At 41.7% G+C, this 22,856-nt stretch overlaps 1 protein-coding gene across 2 annotated transcripts in view; it reads right to left on the bottom strand.

The window, feature by feature from the left end:
* SNX9 (sorting nexin 9) overlaps positions 1 to 20,830 on the bottom strand; it is a 92,216-nt gene extending 71,386 nt beyond the window's left edge. The window contains exon 1 of one of the 2 annotated variants that reach the window (XM_029223705.1): positions 20,623 to 20,830. In XM_029223705.1, coding sequence (XP_029079538.1) covers positions 20,623 to 20,634 — 12 coding nt within the window. In that variant the 5' untranslated portion in view covers positions 20,635 to 20,830. The remainder of the gene's footprint in view (positions 1 to 20,622) is intronic. The other variant, XM_029223706.1, reaches the window with a different exon arrangement.
* Between the last annotated feature and the right edge of the window lie 2,026 nt (positions 20,831 to 22,856).

Here is a 22,856-nt window from a genome sequence, read left to right as displayed (position 1 = left end):
AGCCAAGGGTAAAAATACAAATCAGAGGTCAAATAATACAAAGGTACATTTACAAAGAGTTTTAAAAATTAACGCTTTGTTTTTAGCAGGGCTTCTCTGCTGTGTCTATGTAAATAAACTAGCATTCAGGAGAAAAAAAAGTATATAATTTATATAACCTATGAATAAAATATACTGAAAAAGAGTTATAGGAATTAAGCACTACTAAAACCAGAGCAGAAGCCGTGTAGTATTATGTAGGCTTCCCTCCTTCTCCCTGGGCCCTTGGTACAAATGACTAATCTATCAGCACAGTCTGTACAGGGCCTCAGTCCCTCCCAGCAATGTCCTCCTAGCAGCTTCTGCTTGCCATCTCTGTCCTAAAAGTTCAATGATCAAAATGGATAAAATTTTAAAAAAATCTTTTAAGTTAGAAAACTCCTGAAGACTGTATGCCTCGTGGTCCTTCTTTTATAAGTGTGATACATTTTCCTGGTTTCAAAAAGATTAAAAGTATAATTCATTAAGAAAAGTCTTTTCTTAATGACTTTTCTTAATGACTCAGAGTCTCCGTCCTAACCATGTATTATTGGATAAGACAGAAGACACTGGATACTTATTTTCTAGTTCTAGGTCTCACCTTTCACACATGAAAAATGACAGGATAACCTGCAAGTCCCTTTGGGCCTATTTAAAGAATTTAAATTAACTATCTTAATCTATTTAAAGGACACTACTATACTTAAGTGAAATGTACATATCTTTAAAATTAAACTCCTCAAAATGATGTTTCCTCTTAAAGTCATCTACATAAACACACATACAACTGGGTTACAGGAGGAACATGGGTGTCTGCTTTTAACTGACACTTGGATGAAGGCCATTACTCTTAACTATGATTTATTTTCATCAGTGGTTCCTCTTCAGGGCAACTTCTCTTCTAAATTCATACAGCTAATATACAACTCACCACAGAACTACAGCTGGTTTTCATCGGATCACAAGTGTAAAGTTAAAGATACAGTAAAGTGAGACTGCCAAGGAGAATTAAGTTAGGGAGATACAATGTAATTTGAAGAGCTGACAGTGTTTATCACACCAAAAAACGGAAGAATGAATCATACTTAGTCAAATGAAGAGATTTAGACTAAGCAGCGACCAAGAGATGGGAAAAATGCAGAACGAGGGAGTCATCACATGCGAAAATGGAGAAGCCAGAAACCTTCTAACCAGACACCTTCTATGACACAGGAAATGTACCTCCAACCAGGTTTTTGCTAGCATCCTCTTTTCTCTTTCTAGGTGGTCCTTCCTGCAACCTAAAAAACACTACAAAAAGAGAAAACCAGGCAGATGAGAAAGGTGAGGTGGGACTAACTGTTTCGAGGCAGGAGGTACTTCACATATGTCCTTCCTTAATTTTCAAAGCAACCCTCAATGGTGGTATCACTCAGTTCTGCAGGAGAAACAGCAGCTCATACCAATTGCATACATCAAGTAACCTGTCTTGAGGTAGAATGCCCGACAAATGGGAGAACTGGAGTTTTAACCCAGCACTCTGCCCTGCGCCTTCTGTGATGTCAGTTACCCTGGAGCAGGTCGGATCCGCCCCTTAACTGATCTTCCCGCCACAGTCTTTCCTCTCAGCCTGTCAATCCTGCCCACCGCTGCCAGAGGCTCTCTCGATAAAACTGGCATCACATCACGTACCAAAAAGTCCCAATGATTTCCTGTTCCCTAGGATCAAGTTCAGATCCATTTCCCTGGCGTTCACCATCCTCCATAATCTAACTCCAACCCTGTCTCCCACTCTGCAACACCAAACCCGTGCCAGTCAACTCTCTTCTCTCACCCAGTAAGACGCCGCTGGAATCAGCACGGTGGAATGCTCGCAACATTCACGCCCTCCGCTTCCCTCTTCACTGGGGGGTTAAAAAACCCCCTTTTGGGCTTCCCTGGTGGCGCAATGGTTGAGAGCCTGCCTGCCGATGCAGGGGACACGGGTTCGTGCCCCAGTCCGGGAAGATCCCACATGCCGCAGAGCGGCTGGGCCTGTGAGCCATGGCCACTGAGCCTGCGCGTCCAGAGCCTGTGCTCCGCAGCGGGAGAGGCCACAACAGTGAGAGGCCTGCGTACTGCAAAAAAACCCCAAAAAACCCTTTCGTTCAGGTTTTCATCCCTCCCTCTTGTGAGTCAGGTAAGGTAACCCTATGTCTAGCTCTAGGGACTGATCTAGGCCTGATTAGCTGAAGCCAGTGTTTCTCCACAGTGGTGCAGTTAGCACTGGGGCAAGGGGAGGACAATTCTTCACATTGGGACTATCCTGCAAGTCATAAAAAGTTTAATATCCCTGCAAGGGATAAGACAGGCTCTGGCATAATTACAGATGAGGAACCATAGCCCGGAATGGTTAATTTGCTTACGGTCACAGAGCCAGAAAATAGCAGAGCTGGGACTGCAACCCAGGACTGTCCTTTCCAGTACACCCTGCAGGCTCCCAGCTCTTACTCAAAAAATCATCTACTGAATATCCATTACCAATCACTCCATGAGGATATGAAAACAAGCAAGGAAGAGCCACTGCCCTCAAAGGCTAGTCAGAAAGAGCAACAGTTACAACAGCAGCAGTGTGATAAAGAGGACGCACAGGTAGAACAGAAGCACAGCGGGCAGAGAACTCAGCTGTGGGCAGGGAAGGAGGTGTCGGCAGGGAGGCACAGATCCGAGAAAGCCAGGGAGAGGGTATTCTGAGCCTTAAATGATTCGGCCAGTATCTTTTATTTTCCCATTGAGTATGTACACTTGTTTTTTAAAATACTAAAACCACGAGGGCCTCAAGAATAGAAGCTACATTTGTCTTTACTTCTTTTACATCCCCTATGGTAAACCTAGTTACTTTAGTTTCAAATTATAATAAGCACTGAACATCGGCTAAATTGAAATGCAGAGAAAGATCACGTCCCATTACCACCAGCAGAATATACTGGTTCCGAAGGATTAAGTCTTCCCTACTTCTAGGGTAGAAGGAAAGATTAACAAAGAAACTGTAACTTGTAGGTTCTCCATTCTTGTAAGATCCTCTAAATTTAAAGAGTTATGATATTATTTTCTTTTGTAAAATAGAAACTTCAGTAAACTACATTTTGTTATTTTTTAGATAATTGTCTAATATCCATATTCACTGAAAGTGTTACAAAAGTACTTCTGATAATTGTTTAAATCGTGATATGGCACTAGGATACTGATTTACTAAAGGCAGCTGACCAAGTTAAAATAGTAAGGAACAAATACTGAATTCATCACCCACCATCAGTTCTCCTCAAAGCCAGATGGGTCCATGAGAACCATACTCTAACCTAAGCAATCCCAGGTAACCAGCCACAAATATCAACAATCTGACTTATTAATAGGAGAGTATCATGCAGCCTGTATTCCACACAACCCATGCGTCAGGTTTACTGACACGCTCTGTGCTCTGTATAAAACATGTGGCAATGCTGAATGCACTCTTGCACTGAGCAGGCTACTCCCTAATATACAGGGGCAGTTCTGATCCCACCAGTTGCAGCTGTACTTAACTGTTGTAGCTAAGCAACTGAATTATTACATAAGCCGATGAAACAAGAGTGTGAGAAAAGAGTAATTATTTCTAAGAAAACTAAATTGAATGTTTTGAGGAGCCTTGATAAAAAAATAAGTTGCTAAAAAGCTTACTGTCAAAGTAGGCGCAGCTGAGACAACAGTTGAGACAAATGGGAAGCAACAAGTTTTTTAAATCTAAGATTTTGTATTCACAGTACTTTGAAATTGTTTTTAAATTGTTTAAACTCTTTAAAAGAAATGGAAACCACAGACAACGCATTACAGTATACAAGATGGATCACTCTGAACTAGGTACATACTCAAAGAAAAGACCTTGGCTTCCTATCAAAGGATTGATAAATAAATGTATATTTACATATTTTAAGTTAAAATAAGATGGTTAGTATTTCCTTTTCAATCTTCATTTTCATCAACTTTTTAACCAACTACAGGTACCACCTGGAGGCTAAAGGCCAGGTATGTCCTTCTCACCTCTGATAAATGCGTACGTAACCCCGTTCTTCTCAGCACTAGTTCTAAGCGTCCTCCAATTGCCCACACCAACCACACTGCACAGACAGGCTTCAGAAGGGCCTTGTCTGCTGAGGATTTTGGTTAAGTGTGTAGTTGGCAAGAGGAAAGCAACACACACACATACCCTAAAACCTTTAGGTACGTTAGCTGTAGTCGTACTACCTATGGCAAAATTCGTCTTACATCAACACTGGCAGATTCGTACAAATGCCAATTATTAACAGTTTTAAATACCATCAACTAAGCATCTAACTAAACTAGATGGCACTGTCTTTACCTTAAGGCATATCAAGCCACATAAATACAGCAAACTATTAATTTATGAAAATGTTTACACTGCATACCATCAGACTGGATATTTCAAGATATTAAAGATTTATTCTGAATTTTTAAGTAGGATAACAGGAATTGTTATGTATTGATATTTTTAAAATCTTGTTTTTGGAGATATATACTGAAATGTTTATCATGAAACAATATGTCTGGAAGGGGAAAATGGGGGAGGAAGGTTAGAGGAAACAAAATTGGCCAGGAGCTGGTAACTGCTGAGGCTGGTGATGGGTACATAGGGGGTTTACTGTACTATTCTTCTTTTGTCTATGTTTGGAATTTTTATAAATAAAAGTTAAAATAAAAAATATTGAATTATGCCAAGCTATCCAGATACTATCTTTAAACCTCCCAGACATGGAGTTTTTAAGCCCAAATAATATGAAATTTCATTAATATATTTCATACCAAAAAAAATCACAAAAAACAGAAACACTTAATGGAACCAGGAAAAGAATAAAGATTCACTGAATCTCGAAATCCTAGGCCAGGACGATGCCGTTTCTTCTAAGCCCATGAGAACATTCTGACCCGACTCTCAGTGTACCAGCTGCTTTCTTACACTACTGTTCTCAGAATTGCTGAGGTTTCACAAAGTTTACATAAGAAGCTGCTTTAGCAAGCAGTGATTCCAGTTAGAAAAGGAATGAAGGGCTTCCCTGGTGGCGCAGTGGTTGAGAGTCCGCCTGCCGATGCAGGGGACACGGGTTCGTGCCCCGGTCCGGGAAGATCCCACATGCCGCGGAGCGGCTGGGCCCGTGAGCCATGGCCGCTGAGCCTGCGCGTCCGGAGCCTGTGCTCCGCAACGGGAGAGGCCACAACAGTGAGAGGCCCGCGTACCGCAAAAAAAAAAAAAAAAAAAAAAAAAGAAAAGGAATGAAGTTGGCTGTAATTGGTTATGAATATTTTTATACCTGCTTAAAATCTGCCAGTCTGGAGCTATTTTACTTAGTCTCTGGGTGAACACCGGTCAAGTCAACAGGATGGTGAAAGCCAAACCAACTGCTTTATAGCCCAAAGGGGCAAATGGTCTGATAGGTATATGTATTTAATTTCAGTATAACCAGGAGACAAGATAGAATTGAAAATTCAGTATGTTAGAGATGCTTTAAATTTTATTTAAAAATTATTTTCAAACGACTGGATTGGGATATTCATATATATTTATATATACATATATAAAAGGATAATCTACTGATCCTTTTGTGCACTGATTGGCTTAAGTGGAGCACAGGATTTTCCTAGCATGATTTTAATTAGATAAAAATCAATTAAGTTTCAAGAAGGGATCAAGTAAGACTTCAGTCCAATGTAAAAGTGAATAGAGCATTAACTCCCTACAGTTAGCTTTGGCTTAATAAAGGTAAGCTCAACTCAAAAAAAAAAAAGAAAAGAAACGAAAGGAAGGAAGGAAGGAAGAGAGAGAGAAAGGAAAGAAAAAAGTCAGCTGCTCTTGGTGTGTTGGAAACCCTCCAGTGGTCTCACATCTCGGAGTAAATGCCAAAGCCCTCCTCAACAGGCACACTCTGTGAGTGTGGACCTGAGGGTCCTCGCCACTCCCACAGCTCAGCTGGCCTCCATGACCTCACTGACCTCCAGGCACACTCTCCCTGAGGGCAGTGCTCTTTCCTCAGAGGTGCAACTTACCAACCTTCCCTCAGGTCTGGACTTGAGGGTCACCTTCTCAGAGGCCTCCTCGGCCACCCCATCTAACACTGTGTGTGTGAGCACATGCGCGCACACACACACACATGCACGCGCACACACACATGTGCACGCACCCCTTAGCAAGGTCTCTTCTCCCAGCTGTATTTTTCTCCTTATTTTATTTTTCTCCTTATTGACCTTGTTTACTGCCATCTCCTCCACTAGAATGCAAGGTCCACGAGAGCAGGGATTTTTGTCTGAGTGCAGGGATTTAAAATTATTTTCTTTAATGCTGTATTCCTAATGGTCCAACAGTTTCTGGCCCATGATAGGGGCTCAACGATTTACTGAAGATAACAAAACAACACAATGATCTACCACATAAGAATCCAATGAGATGTATTATCTGTGACCTCAGTAAACAGATCTGCTAAACACATGTAGTGGTTTTATAACACAGACTTTCCAGCAATGCTAAGGTGCTTTTTAATCTCATTCTTTTGTCTACGCCTCTAACATTCTGCCTTGTTTTTATCTTGTTTTCATGTATGAAAGGTAATTTGCCAGAAAAAACAAGGCACACTGAGGCAATGGCAGAAAAGAATCAAACTCAAATTGCTGGACACCCAGATTTGGAAAAGTAGGTTAACAAAGTTTGGGATAAGTAAGAAGCAGATAGAAAGTTCATCACCTCCGCAAGAGTAACTTGAAATTAGAGAAACTTGTTACAACTCCGCGAACACAGTTAAGGTAGACCTTAGATCTTGGGGTCTAACAGATCCCAGTTTATAGTTTATTTTTATAATAATACGAATAACACCATCCAACCATAGCTACTATCCCCTGTTGTAAAGTCAGACACTTGGTAAGCCCTTTACATAAATTTTTACTTACTCCTTGAGATAATCTGGTAGAGATACTATTTTTGAAACGTTATTTTTTCATCTTTAGGGGTTTTTTTCCCCTTTTCTCCCACCTCCCCAACCCGAACCAGCGGTGCCCACTGTGTCCACTGTCCCAGGAGAGGTTATGACATGAGAGAACACTGTAAATGGTTCCTGGCTGTGAGTTCCAAAGGCCCTGAGAATGGAGAGAACTCTGGGCTCCAGACAGAAAGCACTGGTGAGAAATACTGCAATGGGGAGACACAGTGTGGCCTCTATTTCTCCCACCACCTCCTCCACTCTCAAAGCCTGGACCAGAGGACCTGAGCTGGGGGAAAAGACAGTGGGGAAGTGCAGAGCGGAGGCCAGAGGCAATGGCGAGACCTGGAGAGAGCCCTCAGCCCGGTGCCAGAACCCCGGTGAAACAACAAATCGACAGCAGGGGATACAGCTTGTACTGCATTAGGATGGAAAGTGTCTGGGCTTTGCAGCTTTGTGTCCCACTAGAGCAGGACAACAGCAAAATGGCTCCGGTTCCCTCAGGCACAGCAAGGGAGTGGGACAGAACTCCCCACCTGAGGGTGCAGGAGAGGCGGCTGCAGGGCAAGACACGACCCTCTGCCCAAGGCATTATGTAAGGATCCCCACCCTCAAGTTATACCTAACCCTGGGCACCAGGAGGAGGCGGTGAGCTACAGGTTATAGCTGACTTTCCCAGTAGGATAAGGACATAATTCGTTGTAAATTGTTACAGAAAAATGAAATTCTGTTCTTTTGCCCTACCTGGATTGTGCAATGGAACTCACACCTGAGTTCCTATTATCACTTGTATTTTACAGATGAGGAAAACGAAGCATTAAGTAACGTTCCAAAGTGATATAGTTGGATCTGATTGGGATTTGAACCCAGACTCCCATTCTCTGTGCTATTCCACCACTACTGCACTGAAATACATAAACTTAATAATCACATAGAACTAATTTTTTCATTCATTGCATCTCTAATAGAAGACATGACAAAATTTCTTTTCCAAATGTAAAATTCAAGGCAAATCAAACAGCAATAACGGAAATGTAATAGCTTTTATGTAATAGCTAACTTCAATCACAGAATGCCAACAACCTCAAGATCAATTCATTACATACATACATATGTCGCCCCACAAACAACAGTAAACATATAAAAGTACAATTTATTGAGAAATACTTAATGCCAAAGAGGTACTATGACGTCATTAGCATTTTGAAATGTATCTGTATTTTATTACTAACAAAATCTACATATATTTTAAGAACAGTATTGCAAATGTGAGGAAGATAAACAGTCTGTAACAATGTTTGCTCATTTAGATTTAAAGATCCCCTGAAAACTCACCAGCTGGGAATCTCTAATCTAGAATAAACTCTAGGTGTTGCAAGCCAGGCACATGAAACACTCCAAATGCTTTAACTGAACTGCTAACGGGGAAATCGAAAGGAGCAGATCCATTGTAACCATTCACAGATGCTGTGTCCAAGGCCACAGGGATTTAGAAGGAGCCACGTCATAGAAACATTACCTGCATGGCACGTGTTGCTCACTGGTTCCCAAAAGTGGCTTAGTGTCTAGTCCCAGATAAAATGTTAGATCACAGCTAGGCATACTGGAAATGTATGCCTTCTCTGAAATGTACTTTCTGTCCTGCAAGGGCAGTCACTATGATAAGGAACTGTTTGAAAGACCTCAAACTAAATGTGCCCTCACTTATGTAATACTACTCCCTCATCTCAAGCAGAGAAATGATCTTCTACACTATGACTGACGTATGTCAGAGTAATTCACTAGTTTTTATTTTTACATAAGTTTTTCAAACTGTGGCCTCTTTACTGACATAAACTCAGTTTTACTCTTAAGTTTCCAATGACAGTAAATGCAGCAAAACAGACGAAAGGGTCTCATTTCCAACCCTAGATTCTGTGCCATCACTGGACATCGCATGTACTTCTACCACAGCAACGAGAACTCTGAATTGAAGAGATTCAAGTGCCTGTTTCCCCCATTAGACTACAAATTCTTTCAGAGTAGAAAAATGCATGCTCTGTTCACTTACAGTATTTATAAGTTCTGGAGAGAGACTGTTGAATGAAAAAACATGCTTTTGATTTTTGGTAGCATACTTAACATTTCCCATAAATAACCCTTGATATTTATGTATAATAATATTCTGATGTTAACGACAGAATGTGAAAATCAAATGTATTCCTTCCATAACAGTGTATGCCATTTATAGACCAACAAAAAGACTCTGAATGGTATAAATGCCAAGAAGGATTTCAAACTATTTTTCTGCACTGTTCATATACAGACATACATTAATTCTTATTGATAGTGCATAGGCAAGTTGCATGAATACAGGCTATTTTCTAAAGCACACCCCTGCCTTCATACATGAGTCCTAGATCAACTTAATTATTCAAAGGTAGGTTCTTCTAGTTTAGGGACTATATTCATTGTTTTCTCTGGCTTTAAAAACGTCTGTCATTTTACTTCTTTGAGGCATCTAAGTGGGCAAACAGGAAAGTTTAATCTGGTGAAATTTAAATTCATCGAAATTAAGTATAAGTGCATACCACACAAGTAAGATAAAAAACTGGATTTACACAAATATTATAGATTATCTAAGTTACAAAATAATTAAAAAACAGGATTCTTTTACATAATAACCTTCCCTAGTGAATTAAAATTGTTCTCAATGGGCTTCCCTGGTGGCGCAGTGGTTGAGAATCTGCCTGTTAATGCAGGGGACACGGGTTCGAGCCCTGGTCTGGGAGGATCCCACATGTCGCGGAGCAACTAGGCCCGTGAGCCACAACTACTGAGCCTGTGCGTCTGGAGCCTGTGCTCCGCAACAAGAGAGGCCGCAATAGTGAGAGGCCCGCGCACCGCAATGAAGAGTGGCCCCCGCTTGCCACAACTAGAGAAAGCCCTCGCACAGAAACTAAGACCCTACACAGCAAAAATAAATTAATTAATTAACAAACTCCTACCCCCAATATCTTCTTAAAAAAAAGAAATTGTTCTCATTATACAACCACTTTAGGAACATGTGATACAAAGCACGTTAAGTCTGGACTGATTACTGTGAACTATAATGATATTCAAAATTGTAGGGCATGTTTTCTGGCTAACCAAAAAGCAACAGGAAAAGTAATAACGAGTCACAGTCACCTCACCGCCGTAATAATCAGACTCTACTAGATTAAGCCATTTTGCACGTAACACAAATAACCAATCAATGCAACACTGAAAACCACAAGCTGATGAGAAGCTTAACAGTTTCTGAGAATACCAGCTTTTAAAATTTTCGGCATCACTTGAACTCAGTTAGATTAGAATACTTTAAGCAAGAACGAAGTATTCACTGCACACAGTGTGTTAGAGCCCACCCATTTTATAGTCCACAGATTCCAGAGATGAACCTAGGACCGAACCCAGGTTCTTACTTTCTTTTTCAATCTTCTGCAACATTGGTTCTCCAAGTGTGGTCCCTAGACCAGCAGCCTCAGCATCACCTTGAAACTGGCAGAAATGCATGTTCCGGGCTCACCTCCTGAACTAGAAACTCAGAAATCGCACAGCAATTGTGATTTAACGAGCTCTCCAGGTGGGGGACTGTGATGCAGCTGGGGTACCTCAGCTCTACCATTAATGCCTGAACTCAGGAAACATGATCACCACTCATAAAATAGTGATGCACTTTAGTAAGAGTCCAATTTCTCTCTTAGATGGAAGCTTATTACCATTGCCATCATCTTCTTTATAGCAGAGATTCCTAACGAGTCAGAGAAGAGGGGAGTTTGGGGGAAAATATTTAGTACTCAAATTTTAGAGAACCATCTATCACTTGTTAAATACAAACTACAGGAAAAGCATGAGATGTTTTTACTTATCAAAAAGGGGAATGGGTTTTAAAAAACTATAAATATAGTAGTAAAGACTAGAACCAGAAGTAGCTTTAAATATTAGAATTTTAAAAAACAATCTCCATATTTTTTGGTATCATCATGGCTTTAAATGATTAAGATGGATCAATCTGATGTAACTACAGATCTCAGTAGTCTAAAGCCTATTGATTTCCTAGTTTTGGTTATAAGAAATTGAATATACTTGCTGGTAATGGCAATCACGAGACAAAGTAAGCCTGACACATCAACAAAAAGGCTGTAAAATCTTAAATTCAACTCCTGACTTTAAAATCTTATGAAGGTGGGGAAAGTACAAGAGTGATGAAACTGCTGCTGATTCACAAAGGAGTCCTCTGAGCTCCCGAGGGAATGAGTGCAGAGAGGCAGGTAAAACATAAATGTATTTAAAAGAGCAATTTTCAAGAACTCCAGGTTCAGTGCTGGTTATTCAGTAAGTTTTTAGGTATTTTTAAAAGTTTAAGAAGCATACTTTTTCTCCTTTGGAAGAAGAAAATATGGTGCTGAGGGAAGAAAAATAAATTTTAAGTTTCTTTTTGTAATACTGAATGCATTAGCATTTTTCTATTAAAGTGCCACTTACTATGTATAAGCATTAATTAAAACCTTTTTTTCATCTTAGCATAATTCAAAGGAAATTAACAGAAGATGGATAAATTTAGGAGTCTGCTTGAGAGGCCTGGCTAATGACAATAATTTTTTTTTTTTTTTTGCGGTACGCGGGCCTCTCACTGTTGTGGCCTCTCCCGTTGCGGAGCACAGGCTCCGGACGCGCAGGCTCAGCGACCATGGCTCACGGGCCCAGCCGCTCCGCGGCACGTGGGATCTTCCCGGACCGGGGCACGAACCCGTGTCCCCTGCATCGGCAGGTGGACTCTCAACCACTGCGCCACCAGGGAAGCCCAATAAGTTTTTAAGTTTTAAAAAAAATTAACTTGTTTTCTTCCTTATTACAAAAGCAATAAATATTCGTTACTCAAAATCTTGAGAATACAAAACAGGCTTAAAGATGAAAAAGAAGTTCCTAAGTGTGAGATAGACAACTACTATTAACACACAAATTTACATTTTTAAGTCCTCTTCTGTGAATTTGCATTAGATATACATTAAAAATGGCATTTAACTGGTACATTTTAAATAGCTCATTAATTTTTGAATGTCTACTCTCTTCGGCAAGGATCCAAATCTTAGCCTTACATCCAGCGTAAGAGAAGTACATAGGAACCGCTAAAACTGTCTGCCAAACTGATTATCTGGGATCCTACAAGACAAAGTCTGGACTTGCAGACTGTTAAGATGTACTATTTAAGTATTTTTTAAATGACTGATGTGATCAGATAAGGGTTAAAATTCACTCAACAAATTAAAGAAAAAAATATACATTTCAAGACTCAGCTCCTTAGAAAGCCTTGCTGGCTTGAGAAGCTGCAGCAGGAGGCCCCTGCGCCCTGCAGCAGGCCTACCCTCCGCTAGAACAATAGAGCTTCAGGGTAAGGACAGGCCTTTCAGACTGACACCCCATCGTAGAGCAGAAGACCCGGCACTGAGCTCATTCGATACTCAAATGAAGCAGTCAGTGAATGATGATGGGTAACGGTTCCCAGAACAAAGTCCATTTTTCGCCTAGTTAACTAATGTCTAAAGTCACATGTCCCTTTGACTTATATGTCCCCCGTGACACAAACGGGTGACTTCTGAATCCTGCCTCTGCAGGTAATACTACTTACTCTATGACTCAGTTTTCAGATACTAAAAATAGCTTAGAAAAATTGAGTCATACTGAATAACATCCTCAAGCACTGTCTTTACAACACCTAAAAATGAATAAGATGGGCTAAATCGATCATGTGTTTCTGATAATCAAAGGGGGAGCAAAAATAAAAATACCAATTGGAAACTGAAATGCCCAGCCGGTTATTTTGATGGCTTAAGGTTTGGTTTCAACTAAAATGCTTAACAACTTTGCTTTTCCACCTTTTTCCCTCCAAAAAACAGATTAACACTTTGTGTGCAGATATTCCATTCCTTCACTTTACAGTCTGTTATAAAGATGCTCTGACTGGGATTTTGTTCCAGCACGCATGGTAGGCTGATACCATGAACCACCACCAGACTGAAACACTGAAGTGCTGAATAAAATATTAAAAACAAAGACACACCCAAGCACACAAACACCTTTTAACACACACTGCTGAGTCAGCACAAAAGGAAAGGATCTAGAGAGGTCAGAGGATATGAGAGCAGAAACCCTGGAAGGAAAATGTTCTCAGACAGGATTCCACCCCAGGAGTCTCCTCTATGCCCCGGAGAGCCTGAGTTTGGGTCCTGCTCTGCAGGCTGCCCTGGGGAAGGCGGGAGGTGACAGACGAACACTCCCGTATTAAGCTCGAAGCTGGACCCCAAAAGGACCTCAACATAAGGAAAAAGAACCCATTGTACAGAAGGGAACAGCAAGGAAACCTGTCTCATCTTTGACCCAGAGTAGGGGAATAAGGGAGATTTCCCCTGAGATCCGAGGTCCATATTTATGCTATAGAGTATGGATGGAAAAACATTAAGCCAGGAATCAAAGTTACAGTGATCCCAAGGATGTAGTGTCCCCAAGAGACTGGCATAAGCAAGGACAAATTCTCTGTGGACGAATATAACTCAGTTTAGGGATCAAAACCCTTAGATGAAGTTCCAAGGAAAATGAGCAACTCACAGAAGAAAATAAAATCACAAAACGCACAAGAAAACAAGGCACCATGAGTGAGAATGAGTGGAGACAACTGCTGAACTAGACCTCAGACATTAGAACTAACAGACACAAACAATCAATGTTTAATATGCTTAAAAGAAGCTTAAAGATATGAGCAATTAGAGAAGATAAAGAATGATCAAGCAGATTTGAAACAAAACCAAATAACAATTTCTAAAAATAGAATATGATTGAAAATTAAATGGATCAAAGAACAGATTAGGCCCAACTAAAGAAAGAATAGTAAACTGAAGGTAGGAGTCAAAGAAATTATCTAGAATGCAGCACAAAGAAAACACGGCAGTTGAAAGTTAGGAAGTTAGATGTCTGTTGGACCTTTTCATGCTAATTAGGGTTCCAGAAAGACAGAACAGGGAAGAGGCAATATTCGTGAAATACAATCACTGGGAATTTTCTACAACTGCACTCCCCACTATGATAGCCAGTAGCCACGTGTGACTATTTAAACTAAAATGAAAAGCACAGTTCCTCAGTCACACTAACCACACTGCAAGTTTTCCTTAGCCATGCGTGGCAGGTGGCTGCCACACGGGACTGCACAGATGTAGGATTATTTCCATTATCACAGGAAGTTTATTTTACGGAACTGCACTGGTGCAGAAGTACTGAAACATCCATCCTAAGATCCAAGCTGCCCATAAATCCCAGGCTATATAAATAAAATCCACACATGAACACACTAAGGTGAAACTGTAAGATACTAAAGACGTGGGGAAGGTCTTAAAAACAGGCAGAGGGAAGTGTCAGACTATTCAGGAACAATATTAGATGGCTGACTTCTGAGCAGTAACCCTGAAAGACGGTAGGAAACAGGGGAAATAACAGAACTCCATACCTAGAAAACTATCTTTCAAGCACAGGGCAAAACACATTTTCACACATAAGAGATTTACCAACAAAAAACTCTCCTTAATGGAAATTCCAAAGAATTCATTTCAGGCAAAAGAAAAATTATCCCGGAAAGAACTGAAATGTAAAAAGGAATAGGAAGCAAAGATATGGTAAAAGTTGATTAAATCTAAGTAAACATTAACTGTATAAAAAACAAAAATAATGTCTAATTTGTGGTAGAAAAGACAGAATGAAAATCCTGGGCAAGTAACTGTGTTGGGAGAGATGACTGGAGCCGAGCTTCTTCAAGTCCCTGTAATCCAGGAGGAGGGTAATGATAGTGAGGACTTTTGGACTTTAACGTACAAATAGTAACATATACGCTTACGACAACCAGTTGAAAAAAGTGACATGCAGGCACACCTCCTTTTATTTGCTTTGCATTATTGCACTTTGCAGACATTGCAGTGTTTACAAACTGAAGGTCTGTGGCAACCCTGAGCAGAGCAAGTCCACTGACACACCATTTTTCCAACAGTACCTGCTCACTTCGTGTCTCTGTCACTTTTTGGTAATTCTCCCAATACTACAAACTTTTTCGTTATTATTATATGTGTTACGGTGACCAGCGAACTTTGGTGTTACTACTGGGACTCTTAACATTTTTAGCAATAAAGTACTATTTAATCAAGGTATATACATTGTTTTATAGACATAATGCTATTGCACACTTAACAGACTACCATATAGTGTAAACATCACTTTCAAACGCACTGGGGGGCAAAAAGTCCGTGTGATTTGTTTTACTGCAGTAGTCTGGAACCAACCCACATCTCCGAGGTATGCCTGTAAGGAACTAAACCTTCTAAAAAGTTGAGGGGCGGGAATCCTCAGTGAATCTATAAGATGGTAGCCAGAAATCCAAACACATCAATAAACACAAATAAAGCAAACAAAACCCTCTAGCCACAAAGACTGCCAAACAAGACGAAAAGGTAAAATTCAGTTACAGGCTTTTATATACCAGGAAAATATTTACCAAAAGAAAGCTAGTGAAACCACATTAACTTTTAGACAAAACCGTCTTTAAGAAAAAATGCACTATAAAGAGGGTCATTTCATAATGATAAAAAGTTCAGTTCACCTGGAAGATAATACTAATCCTAACCTTAGAGAGATTTTTTAAATTCACCATTTTAACATCTCTGTCAAGTAGACCAAAAGACATTAAGATACAACAGATCAAGTAGAATTAGTAAGGATACAGATGGGAACAGCATAGTTAATAAGTTTATATGGACATATACAGAAAATATACGTACATTGATCAGGGAATATATATATTCTTTTTATGCACAGGTGGAACATTTATAAAAACTGACTATATACTGGGTACAAAGTTAGCCTCAACAAATTTTCAGGTATGGTTATTAGTAACAATCAGACTCCCTGATCATGATGAAATTAAGTTTGAAATCATTAACAAAAAGATAAATAGAAAAACCCTATACTTTTGGAAATTAAACACATTTCTAACAATTCATGGGTTAAAGATAACTCTTTTTATTTTATTTATTTATTTAAAATTTATTTATTTATTTTTGGCTGTGTTGGGTCTTCGTTTCTGTGAGAGGGCTTTCTCTACTTGTGGCAAGCAGGGGCCACTCTTCATCGCAGTGCGCGGGCCTCTCACTGTTGTGGCCTCTCGTTGCGGAGCACAGGCTCCAGACGCACAGGCTCAGTAGTTGTGGCTCACGGGCCCAGCTGCTCCGCAGCATGTGGGATCTTCCCAGACCAGGGCTTGAACCCATGTCTCCTGCATTGGCAGGCAGATTCTCAACCACTGCGCCACCAGGGAAGCCCAAAGATAACTCTTTTTAAAATCTCAGAAGCATGAAGTTTTTTCCAATTACTTTAAAACATAACCAATTTCTCAAGTAATAATTAGTAAAACTGATTTATTTAAAAAACATTGCCAATAACTGAGCTGTAGATGTCTATTTTCCATTGTGCATGCACACTTTTAAAAAATTTTTACTAAAATGCACAATTAAAAGAAACAAGCTTACAGGTGGAGCTAAATAGTTTTAACAGCCACCTATCTCAATGGAAAATCTTTTTGCTTTTTCAAACTGGAGAGGGAGGAATAGGGACAAGAAAATTCAACATTCATTCATGGAATAACAGTTTATCAAGAGCCTGGTCTGTGCCTGTCACAGAAGATACACAGAGGAGCAAACACACAGTCCATCCTCCTGGGGCTGACAGCACCCTAAAGGAGACAGCCACTGGGCAGAGAAACACATGTGAAACGGCAGTCTGCACGTATGATGTGACCCTGTAACAGGGGTCGGGGAGATCAGAAAGCTTTCTGTAGGAAGTAATGCTTTGAGCTGAGACATAATGTGTAAAAGAAGGTATGTAGGGGAAAAGGCCAGAGAACAGCATTCCAGAAAAGAGGAACAGCATATGCAAAGTTACAAAGTTTTTGGTGGGCAATCAGAGTAAAAAACTAATTTTCAGATGGTCAACACAGAAGCAGGGTATAGTAGAAAACTTCGCAAAATTTTTATGCTTTCTCATCTACTCCTTCTTTAATAAGAAATCGGTTGACGTTCCTACTGTCATAGAATTTTTCTGTGACTACAGAAATACTGTCTAGATATTCTATTTATGAAGACACTTAAAAATATTACTGTTATGCTAAACTGAATGTTACCATTTTCCACACTGTTAAAAAAAACTATCAAAAACAACTTAATCTTTAAGACGCTTTAGAAAGATATTTCTACTCTTTTCTTCAATAAACCTCTTCAAAAAAGAGGTTTTTGCTCAGGAAAGACTACAAAGTATGCTTTCTAAACTCTTCTCGCTAATGTATATCATGGAACACTCCTGAGCAATTCACTCTTTTCCTACCGCTAATTTCAACATTCCACACTCACTTCATTCAACCAAGCACTATAACACAAATATACAACTTTAGATATTGGAGATGGAAAGAAAAGTTAAAAAAAAAAAAAAAGCATCAGGGACTCCTAGAATCTGGTTCTAATGATTACTCCTAAAAGTGACTACCTAAGCACAAAAGGATTTAAATTAGTTACCAAAGGTTAACGGTGACATGGAAATTACAGCTAAATTATATAGCTATGGATTAACTTCATTAACTAGTTCCTTCATGTCCCTTTTGCTATATCTAGCCCCCCCAAAAAAGAATTCCTTTCCCAAGACTTAATAAATAAATAAATAATTTATTCCTAAGTGCACCATATGACTGTGTAAAAAATATAACCTGTAGTTCCTTTTTGAAGTCAAAGCTACACACTCATATTAGCCTTTTGTTGTATTTACTAAATGAGACAAGACTGGGACTCAAAGCGAATTCAGCATTCTCCTGAGTAATGATTAAAAACAAAGAACAGATAATTTCTTTAAAATGTGCAGTTACTGATTAACTTTCTTTGGCAGTGAAGAACTACCTAATTCATTTTTCTTCTAAAAGATAATTTCTTTCTACTGTGAATATACCAGTGCAGTTTTTTAAAAAGGATGATAGTTCAAAGATAACTGCATCTTCAAGAAAATATGTAAGAGCAATATATAAGAAAATTATATCTGAAGAGAACTGAAGGTATTTTCTGGTTAACTCAAAGGGAAACCCAACACTACCTAAAATATCCAGATATTATATTTATTTCTTATCACTTAATGCTTGTAGCAGGAGCCTGAGTGCCATATGAGTCTTCAATTTAAAAAAAAGTTAGATGGTATTACTTACTATATGTATATTCTCTCTTACTAAAAAGTACCTACCCGATTAAATTAAAGAAAAAACCCCAAACTACTCAGATGTTGGTAAGGGCAGGGATGGGAAGTGGGGGGTGTGTGTGTAACAAAATAAGGACAAATTTACTCTCTGGGAACAATTAAAAAATGAGACTTTGGTTTGATGTAAGAATCATCAGGAAGTAGGAAAACCAGAGAACTGAGAAGGTTCCTATATAAGTGCTTCTCTGCTCTTCCTTTTTTTTAAACCAGAAGTGGTTTGGCACAGTGTAAATATGGAAAGGAGTACCGTGTGGAATAGTGATTATAAAGGTGAAAGAAACCAAGACTCAGAATTACTGGAATTTGCCTTCGGAGGAGTAGACAATAAAGTAGGAAGTGCGGGCTTCCCTGGTGGCGCAGTGGTTGAGAGTCCGCCTGCCGATTCAGGGGACACGGGTTCGTGCCCCGGTCCGGGAAGATCCCACATGCCGCGGAGCGGCTTGGCCCGTGAGCCATGACTGCTGATCCTGCGCGTCCGGAGCCTGTGCTCCGCAACGGGAGAGGCCACAACAGTGAGAGGCCCGCGTACCGCAAAAAAAAAAAAAAAAAAAAGTAGGAAGTGCTTACACATGCTTTAAGGCTTGTGCTTAGTGAGGACAGATGCAATTCAAGTTTAGTACAAGAACTATTCTCCTTTCTAATTTTATAGAAAAACTAAGTTCAGGTTTAAGTATCAGATAAAATTTTCATTACATATACCAGCACTAGTTGCTAAGCTGGGTCCCACTTAAAGGACAGTCTATCTAACATGCATCAGTAGATCACGGTGCAAAATACCAAAACACTGACCACCTCTGAATAGGTATCGACCACAAACAGCTTTTAAGGTTGCAAGATGAGTATAAAATAGGATGTGTAACTGGTAATTTCTGGAATGTTTGGCAACAAACCTCAAAATCAAATTTCCTTAGAAATCCCTGACTTAAGTTTTGTTTTTAAAAATATCAACACAAAATGATATACGTTAAAAAGGTAGCAAGTTCTATCACACCTAATAAAACCAAGGAAGAGCGTAGCCAATAACGTATTAACAAGAAGGTAATTATTTCAGTAACAGCAGGCAACAGGTTCCCTTAAGAATCTCCACTTAAAAAAAAATAAACACTACACCTAGGCAGATACAGAACAAAATTCCACGGACTGAAATATCAATCTGATCTTTCAAAGGGATTTGAAATTTATCAGCTTTCAAAGTTCTCTCTCTACCAAAAACAAAAACCCAACAACAATCTAAGGTTTTCACCAACCCAAGAGAAGCTTCGAGGTTTCAAAAGTAAATATGGTAGAGGGTGCTGATGTTTATAAAGGGGACACTACTAAAACTATTTGCAAAAATCAATCAAATAAAAAAGTCAACTCAAACCCCATCACTGGCTCGTGGAGGGGAGCGTGGCTTTCCCATTACTAGGTGACATCTAGAACTAAAGAAAACGCCCCAGCCCAGGGAGCGGGAGATGGAGGCTCCTGCAGACTCAGGTAGCAACGGGTGACCGCTAATTCCACCGACAATACCGTAAAATAAGCAAATCTGCACTCCTGGCCAATTACCAAGCGCAAGTCAAAGTTCCACCACGTAATTCGGGCCTGGCCCTTTTTTTAAGCAGACACGTAATTGAAAGCAGAGTCATTTCCCTCTTTGCATTTTATTCATGCTAGAAATAACATTCAAACCAAAAAGGTAGCAAAACAAAAGAAAAAAAACAGGAAAACTGAGGGAAGTGGAGGAGCGGGGCGTTCCACTGTCGTTTTCCCTCCCCGGGAACCCTCGTTCACCGGCCTGGATTTTAAATTCTCAGTCCTCCCCGGCGGGGGTCGGGCCCCCGAAAGCGGCCCGTGGAGCCGGGGTCCCACCCTCTGCGGAAGGAGGGGACGCTGCTCCCGCGGCGGCCGGACGCGCGGGGAGGTGAGGAGTGGACTCCACTCGGGAAAGAGTCGGGGCTCCCAGCTGTCAGGCGGCTCCTCGGAGCGGGCGCCGGGGCTGCGGGAACTTCTCTCTCTCCCGGCGGCCGCGGCCCACGCTCAGGCGCAAACTTTGCAGACGGAGCCGCAAGCGGCCGGGGTCCCGCCCCGACACCCTCCCGCGCCGCCAGCCGAGGCCCCGAGCGCCCGAGCCCCGGCCACCCGCCCGCTCCGCGTAACCCGAGCCCTGCGGGGGCCGGGTGGGCCCCGGCGCGACCTCTCGGCCTCCCCGGCGGCGCCGCCGCCCGTGCCCCCGGGCCCGACCCTCCCGCGCCGCTGCTGGGCCGAGCGGCCGGCCGGGCCTGGGCCGCGCGCCCCTCACCTTGGTGGCCATGGCGGGCGGATCCCTGGCCCGGGACGGCCGGCTCCTCTCCCGCGCCGCGTCTGTCGGCCCGAGTCGGCCGGACGAGGGCGAAGGCAGCGGCGGCTACAGCTGGGCCCCGGCGCGGCGGCGGCGGCGGCTCCGCCTCGGCCCCGAGTCTCGGCTCTGGGCGACTCCAGCCGCCGCCCGCTCCTCCAGTTCCTGAAACTCCCCGGCTGCGCGGCCCCCGCCCCCGCCGGCCGAGCCTCCCATTTACCGCGGCGTGCGCGGCGCGGCCGGCGGAAGCGCGCCCGGTGCCCTCGGCCGGCCCGGCCTCCTCTCCCACTTTCCGCCCCCGCCCGGAGCCTCCGCCCCGGGCCGCGCCTCCGGGCGCCCTTTGTTCCAGCGCTCCGGGCCGCGTCCGCGAGTCGCGGCCTGGGCCGGACCCCGGCCGCTCCCCGCCTGGCCGCCCGTGGGGACGGTGAAGGGGACTGGGGACACGCTTTGAGGGAACGCCTGCTCGGGGAGCCGAGTCCCGACCGCCTCCGGCCGTCCACCGCGGCTGAAGTTTCGTGCGAGATGCACGGGGGTGCGACCAGAGCTCTGCGTCCCCCGGCGGGCACGAGTCACCGACGGGATCTTTGTCCCGCGTCGGGATGGCTGTGGGGCCGGTCGAGCTCTGGGCTGAGTGAAGTGAGTGTTCAATAAACAGCCGGCACGGAGTGGAGCAATGGCTTCCTAGTCCGACTGGCCCTCCGAGGAGAATCTGCCTCCAGCCTGCAGTTGACCGCGGGCTGTGGTCCCGGCTGGGGCTTCTGGGCCGGACGCTTGGGAATTTCGTTCTGAGGCGCCCCATTAACCTCCTTATGGGCTGTTGATAAATTTAAAAACGTCTCAGGGCCCCAGAGGTTTGGGGGAGACACAACAGGTTTCTCGAAATGGAAACGAGAGGTCTAAAATTTTCCATTTTCTTATCAAAAGGTTTTTCTTCAGAGTTGGATGTATGGGCTTTATTAATAAATGAATGACTTAAAATGAGCAGCAAGATTTTCACTCAAGTACAAAAGCCATGACTGGAAGACACATCTTGATGGATATATTAGCACAGTAAATCTTGTTTTTATCATCAGGAATATATATACATATATTTTTTAAATAGGCAACTATCAAAAATCAACTTCAGGCCAGGAAAGCGGTATTTAATGTCAAATTGTGTCCTCTCAAAAATACTCTGACTTCCAGAGATTTCATTGGTTATGTCCAACAATGGGGTTTAAAATGGATATGATACTACAATGTTTTCTGTGAATTTTTGTGTTTGCTGAGCCCAGGGCCACAGCTATAATCACCCTAATATTCATAAATAGTTGTCTAAGTAAAAGTAAAGTTGCAAGCTGACATTCATTGACAACCTACTTGCTATGTAGTAGGCTTTTAACATGCCTTAATCTCACTTGATCCTTATAGGAAACCTTTGAGAAAGTCGTTGTTGGTCACTATTTACAGACATGAAGAAATCAAGTCTCACTTAAATAACTTGGCTGATTTGGTAATACTTAACAAAATTAGAAATGACCATAACCTTGGAACTAGCAGCTCTACTTCTAGGAATTTATTCTGCCAGCACACTTGTCTAAGTGAGCAAAGGTGCTTTCAGTAAAGCATTGTTCTATAATAACCCCAAACAGAAAGTAACCTATATGTTTGTTAATCTGACTGTTTCAATAAATATGGTATATCCATACAAATGAAATACTAGGAAGTCCATAAAAATGCTAATATTTTAAGAGGTATTAATAAAAGTAAAAAGAACATTAGGTATAGTACAATCCATTTGTGTAAAAACTATGAAAATACATTGTATATGCCTAGGAAATTGCTGAAAAGATTCACCAGAGGCCAATGTCAGAATTTTTGAATATGTATATTGTTACTTTATCTTAAAAAACAAGTTTATATTTTAACAACTAAATAGATATCTTGACTAAGAGTACACAGTGGTACGTGGGAAAGCCAAGATTTGAACTTGGGTAATAGTGTAAGTAATGAATTTTCCTTATTCTTTTAAATTTGAAAGCTGGCTACAGCTCCCTGCCACAGTTCAACAATGCATATTTTGATAGGAAGGTGCAAAGTCAGGTTCACTCCTGTGACCTATGCCTTTCTGCATGCAAGTTCTAGACAACCCATCAGCCTAGGCACCCAGCACCAAGAAAGCAGGACCAGGGACATCCCTGGCGGTCCAGTGGTTAAAG

Source organism: Monodon monoceros, unplaced genomic scaffold (genome assembly GCF_005190385.1).
Source record: "Monodon monoceros isolate NGI ecotype Baffin Bay Population unplaced genomic scaffold, NGI_Narwhal_1 Super_Scaffold_15, whole genome shotgun sequence".
NCBI classification, from domain to species: Eukaryota; Metazoa; Chordata; class Mammalia; order Artiodactyla; family Monodontidae; genus Monodon; species Monodon monoceros.
Note: the sequence above shows the minus strand (reverse complement) of the source record. Positions and strands in the feature narration are given on the sequence as shown.